Source organism: Lonchura striata, chromosome 1 (genome assembly GCF_050655825.1).
Source record: "Lonchura striata isolate lonStrDom1 chromosome 1, ASM5065582v1, whole genome shotgun sequence".
NCBI classification, from domain to species: domain Eukaryota; kingdom Metazoa; phylum Chordata; class Aves; order Passeriformes; family Estrildidae; genus Lonchura; species Lonchura striata.
Genome location: NC_140703.1, coordinates 65,073,980 through 65,081,265, shown reverse-complemented (window position 1 = coordinate 65,081,265; position 7,286 = coordinate 65,073,980). Strand labels below are relative to the sequence as shown.

Genomic DNA, 7,286 nt, shown 5'->3' with positions numbered 1-7,286 from the left:
CAAATGTCATGGCCTCCCCAAGGGAAGTCCAAAACAGGGCAAGACTGAGCACCACCAATGTGCTGTGTCACAGCAGCTACAACCACAAGGCCCACTGAAACAGGAGATGTAGGAAAGCCTTTGCAGAGCAAATTCTCTACACCAGTTTCTTTGAAGTGTGTGAGTAATACCATGCTAAAAAGTAACATGGATTAATGGAATGGAGAGTTGGCTCTTCAGAGATGGTCCCTTTGGACAAAAGAGCTTTTTTAGTTTATTCACCTAGACAGTGTCATTCAAAAAGGTAATTTTGGTCAATCCAGGTTTTTGAATACCGTTTATTTTTAAGAGAAACTGTAAAGTATGACAACAGGACAATGGGCATCATTCAGCAATATCACTTCTGGGTTTATAGAGAAAATTAATAAAAACCATCAGCATTTAAAAAAATAAATATGGCTAACCATATGGAAAACAGGAAGAACAAAATTCATCTTCAACAACACAGACAGGTATAAATGCTGAAATGTTGCTGTGCAAGGTAGAGGTAGAGGTAGAGATAAACCAGACTTTTCAGATCTAGACCAGTTTTAGATCTGCCCCCCTCCATGCACACACTCCCAAAAGTTCCTGTTGCCAATAATTTCATTTGAATCAGACTGTCAGCATCATCAAACTCAGACAAGTCTGTGTACTCCTTAGAATGCTCTGAGCTGGAAAACGATTTCAGTTTTCTGTAGAAATCTGTTGCTGAATAACCTGACCCCTGGTTCTGTGACTTGTGCAGCAAAAGAAGAGGCAGGCAGATTATACAGACCAATGAATGCTCTCTGGATGATGCCCACTAGGACAAGTAGATGGTAGAGCCCTTTTAGGAATTGCAATAGTCCATCAGCTCCTCGGTGATGCACCCAGAGACCGTGCCTGGATTTCCTCCTCTGGAAAGAGCATGGTCAGCAGAAATATCCCAAACCAACAGGTACTGGCTGCAGGGAGAGCCAATTGCCTTACACAGTCTGTTGACACCAAAAACTCACAGAGGAAGACACAACCCAAGAACCCTCTGTACAAAGCAGCAAGTATCTTGACATATTGAAATATAAAAACTAAAAATTGCACTGCACACAGATTTTTCCAAACGAACTCAAGACAACCAAAGTCAAATCGTACAAACTGTTAGTTAAAAAAATACCTTCTTGTATATTTTGAGAAGAAGTGGAAAGAGTCTTCGTGCAAAGTTCAGCCTGGATCAAGCAGAGGACATAAAGTTGTTGTAAACACATTAGTTCCTTTCTCATCTGCCGTATGTGCCCAGTGTTATCTATCTCCGGCAGTATAATTAGGGTTAGGAAATCCGTTTCTTCTGTAAATATCACCTTCCAAGTTCCACTGATGTAACATCAAGACACTACTGGTGTCATATCCCACAACTGTTAAATACAATAAAACAACATAATGAATAATGGTAAAAGACAATACAATTCAGTAAAAATAGAACCTTTAAATAATTTACACCCTTCTTGTTTAATTCAAAGGGGCAACATGATTAGAGGTGGATGCAACAAGTCTGAAGTAATTTGATTTAATTGTCCAGCACTTATGTCAGAGTGGTGTAAGCTGATGAAATGACATTCTGTATGTCACCAGCTTTCACCTGTATGAGCCAGGTTCATAGCTGGCCTCAAAAGAAACCAAAAAAACTCCCACTGCATTACTAACTTCAATGATCAGAACAATCATAACACATTGTGAGGGTTTTGCTTTTTTAAATTACTCAAACTGTTATAACTTAGTCATTATTTTAGCTATTTCTTTACCTACCCACACTGAGATTTAGCATGTTGAAAAACAGTTGGTCTTCCTCAAAGGAAAGCTACAGTGAGCACTTGTCCCAGCCCCTTCAGGATATAACTTCACAGACCAAGACCTCCTTGGTCCTTATTGGGCAGAAATGCTAATCCCAATCCCAAGTGAGAAGTCTCTGGGTGGAAGAAGGCAGGTACGCAGCCACATGGGAGAGGGAAGGGAAATGAAGTAGAGGAGCTAGAGCACATTCCTTGCTCCTACCTTAATAACCTTGTCTGTCCCCGAGGTCAGCAGCCATCCCCTGGTGGCATCAAAGTGTACATGAACAATGTTGTGCTTGCTGTCATGGAAAGTAGCTGTAGGCGCCCGCCTGAAGAAAGAAATCCAAAAATCAGCAAGAACTGTAACTGCAGGATTTCATCCCAAAATGTTCTCTATTGAGGAAAAAAGTATTTGACTGCTGCTGTAAGCCATTAATTCAGCAACCATTCCATAAAAGAGCACTTTGAGACCTTTCTGGCATGAAAGGGACAGGGATGAGGGGCTCTCTATCCCTCCTGACTTCATCTCCTCCTTATCCTCCTGAGAAAGCCCAGGGACCACCATGCCAGGCTGCTCCCTCCTGGAGCCTTGCACCCACCCAGGCCCTTGTAGCTGCAGGAGTTCTCCCCCGTTGGAGTGCAAGCTGGCTCAGTGTCCACACTTACTCCTCATCTGTTATGGACTCGTGGCAGCTGTCGCAGACTCTCACTTCGAACTCGAACCCCATCAGCGGGATGGAGGAGCGCTTGGAGCTGCACTTCCCACAGACAGCTTTCCCACACTTCCTGCAGTGATGCTGCAGGAGAAACAGGCAGAAAGACATCTCAGGCCACAAACCCAGACCAGGTCACTGCTCAGGTCCACTGGCTCTTCCATCTCACTCCAGCAAGACATGACGCAGCTCAGCTCTGCCGCAGACACCTTATTTCTCAAGTTCCATGAGCACTTGCAGCACTTCTACACCCCTTTAGTAAAAGCCTGCAATCTGCAGCCCTCTTCTGCTAGGCAGGAAAATACAGCATAGAAAACAGTAAGCCTTTCCCAATACAGCCTGAGCAGGTACATATGTTTATCCAATCTCATTGAAAACAGCTTTGGTTCCAGCACAGTCTCCAAAAATCAGCTGTAAATTTCTTTCTGTAACTTACTTGACTAACAGTGAGCAAAGTCCCCCATGGCTAAAGTCATGGAAGGCCCCAGATATACTCAGCCAAAGGTCTATTACATGCATTTGCTATTGGGTTTGTTTAGAAAAAAACAGTTCAACCACAAAATGAAGCCACAGAGGGGAACCCACTGTCCCACCTCTGAGCACTTAGTGGAAGAACAAAATACAAATTCTCAAAGCTTTAGGGGGAAAAAGGTTACTAGAATCCATTATGAGAGAAAAGCCTAATGGCACCATGTTAACACACAAAAAGGCACATACAAACCTGCCTGAGGCCTATTTTCTTACTGTCCCACATTTGCTTGAAGTTCCAGAAGAAAGGCTGGTCACATTTTTGACAAGAGTCACTATCCAGCCACTCAGGGGTCTGCAACACACACACATAAACACGAAAGTGGAAGTCAGCAACAGGTAGAAAAATTTGCAATGGAGCCTAGAGGCAGGACAAAAAGATGTGTTGTGTGTGGCAATATGGCCAGCTAAGCTTGATTTAATATCTCCATTTTTGCAACATGCCATTTTGACTGCTGTTGATGATGACAAGATAATATTTGTTCCCTGGATGTCTTTTTTGGCTTAGCTTTGAAGGACATGGGAGAAACAGTTCTCATCCAAATCATGAAGAAGAGTTTGACAATAAGACCACAGAAACAACCCAATTCTCTATAAAAATATTTTGTTCTGTCCTGTCTGGATAGCGTTTACCATCTTCTATTGCCTCTGGTGGGATCTGGGGTCAATTAGTATTTCCAGTAGCCAAGCAAATCATCTGAAGGGAAAGGAAGTTATGGGATATACTGATGTTGTTGGGGGTTTTTGTACTCTCTCTTTCTTTAACAGCTTAAGAGGTGCTGTCAGAAGTGCCTATGCTACAAATCGCACACAGAGATGAGAAAGATATGATTCACCTGAACAAGCCTAAGACCCAAACCAAACCCAAGCTCTTTCCCTCATCAACCTATGAGGTTAAATAAACACAAAAGTATTGTTTAATACTTTGTGAAGAAGTGCTATTAGCAAACTGCAGTTGTCTTGCCAGAGCCACTGGTTTCTCACATGCTGCAAATTAAAATGGCAAGAAACACAGCCGAGATTAAGAACAAAAAACAACAGAAAAGCCAGGCAAAGTTAAGGACGGATTGAGATCCTCAGCTCTCAGAATAGCTTTGACTCCCAGCAATAAAGCAATCACCTGCTTCATATTCTTCTGCCAGTTATTCTGAAGGCAGTTCATTCTGCTGGGGAAAAGCCTTGCATTTTCTACCCACAAAAGTGTTTCTTTTTAATGCCTACAGATTTACATATCTGTGTATAACTTTCCATCTCTTGGGCATTTGAACACTACAGATGAAGATAACATTTTGTTTGTGACAAGTAACCACTTCGTAGTCTAACAGAGAAACAGCTTATAACATCTTTCAAACTTCTTCTTGCAGCTTTTTAAAAATTGAGTTGAAAATAAAGAATCAAGGGTTAAAATGGCTTAAATGACTCTAACACAATCTCAGTAATGTGGGAAAGGCTGATAGTAACAAAATGAGTACTGAGCATATATCACATGGAGGAAATCCTTCAATAAGGGCAAAGATACAAAAGCCAAAATCCAAAAGAAAGTGATTTAGGACCCAAAACCAAGGTTTGATATTAAAATCTCAAAGATTCATGTTTTGGGAATGGTTTAGCACCAAGAACACCCTGTTGTGCTGCTGATAACAAGAACAAGCCCACATAGCCATAGTCTGGGAAAGCTGTGCACCATTAGCACCTGCTGCTTGGCCTTTATTTAGCTAATAATATTCCTCCTCTATATTTTAAACCAGCTTTCTCACAGCATTCCTGCCTATTTGGTGACAAGCCAATCTTAACCCTTACTGTAGCCTTTTGAAGGCAGCAAATAAATCCAGGTTTTCATTTCTGGATGTTTGAATTGCAGCAAAAAGGAAACATCTGTTGGGAAGGAGGAAACTGCTCTGCTTTCGTTTCAGTTTAGGAGCTGATGACATACTTGGCCCCTGGATTAGCAATTAAAAAGAGTCAACTGGAATGCCAAGTCACATTAAAAAGGGAGCTTAGTTTCTGCCTATACCTACTTCAGTATTTTTTTTTTAATCAAGTTTTCCACTTAGCGTTTTTTTCTTCCTCAAGGGAGATACACTCAATCCATGCAGGCCAACTGCTGAGGACCAGCAAAGCTGGTGAAAGCCCATGCTGCCAAAAGCTTCCTCTGACCTACCCCTGCAGGAAGAGGGCACAGGTTTGCTGTGACTCATGGCACCAGGATTTGCCAAGCTCCTGGGCAGGGCTGGTGCCTGACTCAGCCAGCAGACAGCTTGCTCCCCCCTCTCTGAGTCAGGATTCAGAAATTGCCAAGTGGGGGCTGCTCCCACAGTGCCAAAGACCTGGGAGTGTTTTTGCACCTGTTCACATTTGTTGGCCATGAAGCCCAAAAGCAATTAGGAATGTGTGGATGAAATCTTAGTCTGGATCAGTACAGCCGTAATTTACCCCACTTCTATGTGGTTACATCAAGACCAAGTAACAGGTGAGATTGAACCCTTATGTCCTCTTATCAAGGAAAAGAAATGCTGCATTGCATTTCTCCAGAGATGACCAAGAGTCTTCTTGTTTTACTTTTTTAAAACCAAAATTAATCAAGCAATCCATTAATTTACATCTGAACTGATATTTCTCATGATGTGCTGAAAAATACAGCAGAGCATCTCAATCGCCTCATTACAGAATATCTTTCAGAGCAGTAATGTAATGTGCAAGAGCCATTTAGCAGCCTATTTAATACAAATTTCTGCCAGCCGATTTCCCCTGTACCATATTATCAAAGGCACGACATAATTGCTGCATAACAACTGGAGCATGTCCAGAAATGTTTTTAAAGCTTGCAATGATCTTGTTTAGGTTGAAAGCTGCACATTTTAGAAAGGCCCCTTCTTCCCAGGACTGCTTCAGACCAAATTGACAAGAACTAAGCATCTACCTCCTGCCTCTCAACATCCATGTTCCAGACGACGATTCCCCCGTCTGCACCACAGGAGATGAGCTGCCGAGTGTGGTGAGCATAGGAGAGAGACTGAACTTTATCACTGAGAAAGAAACAAGACAGTTAGCAATCAACCACCTATGGCTACTGCACAAGTGAGCACAGAACATCAATAAAGCAGTACAAACCATTGGTTTGCCCATATGTTTCCCTCCACCACTCATTGCACATGGCATCCATCAGATGCAAATCAGTTTTTGCTGTCAGACTGGGACCAGAATGAGTGTTTTGCTCATCTGGGCAGCATCCACAAAAGCAAACACCTGTTCTGATAACTGTTTTTGCTGTTCTTGGGATAGGAGGTCCCAGCTGCACTGGGAAGCCTCAACAGGGTTGCAGTTTCTGAAGACACATTTGGATGCTTAAATGCAGCCCCAGTAAGATATCTTCTTGGCAGAATGTTGGTAACAACTTTGTTTTGTAGATCTCTGCAACATCTAGAAATGAATCACTGAAAAACTACTGAAGATTTTATTTTTACACTAACAAGCATAAGGAGTTTGAAAAATAATGTAGAAATGACACTAAATTGTTGTTAAGCCTTCTCACAGTAAGGTGGACAATTTAGGTGTTTCTATTCCTTCTTTTAATGAAAAAAACAACATGGGAGGAACAATTCAGCTTAAACCCCCAAAGATGGGCTCAGTCCTTGCTAATAGAAAGAAATTCAGGCCTCATCTCAGGCTGTTTACAACCTGGGAAACAAAGACTGTACAACACTGTCATGGAAAAAACAAGGTTGTGAAGACATAGGAACTGAACATACTGTGACTAGAAATCATCCCAAGATTTGGTTTCCTTTGCTACCACCACTGGTCTTGTCTGCCAAAAGGACTTGCATGCTAACACATTTATTTGTGTCTATGGCTGAACCTGAAGAGAGGAATGCATTCATAGGAGAGTTCAGGACAACAGTGCCACCCTTCACAATGCCTGCCTGCATACACCAGAGGCACCATCAGGATGTGTAGGATGCTGTGTTGTACAGTACCAGCTGACAGCCATCTCACAGATTAAGGTCCAGAGGCTAATTTCATATTAGAACTAATTTCCACAGCAATAAATCAAGTAGTGATGCATTAGCAAGCACCACTGGTAGGGTATGAGGTTGATCTGGTAATTTCAGTTAGAGCTCTGCAGTGTTCTGAAATCCCAGAGGCATCCCAATCACTCAGCAGAGTGCATCATCACTCAAAAGAAATGCATGAATATGTAAGAAGCTGTTAGCTCACAACC

At 42.2% G+C, this 7,286-nt stretch overlaps 1 protein-coding gene across 2 annotated transcripts in view; it reads right to left on the bottom strand.

Annotated features, from left to right (window-relative positions):
- Positions 1–299: 299 nt before the first annotated feature.
- Positions 300–7,286, bottom strand: part of WDFY2 (WD repeat and FYVE domain containing 2) — a 57,594-nt gene continuing 50,607 nt past the window's right edge. The window contains exons 8-12 of one of the 2 annotated variants that reach the window (XM_021526595.4): positions 5,988–6,093; positions 3,261–3,362; positions 2,493–2,623; positions 2,047–2,155; positions 300–1,409 (exon numbers count right to left, since the gene is read on the bottom strand). In XM_021526595.4, coding sequence (XP_021382270.1) covers positions 1,380–1,409; positions 2,047–2,155; positions 2,493–2,623; positions 3,261–3,362; positions 5,988–6,093 — 478 coding nt within the window. In that variant the 3' untranslated portion in view covers positions 300–1,379. Of the gene's footprint in view, positions 1,410–2,046; positions 2,156–2,425; positions 2,624–3,260; positions 3,363–5,987; positions 6,094–7,286 lie in introns of those variants that run through there. The other variant, XR_013339494.2, reaches the window with a different exon arrangement.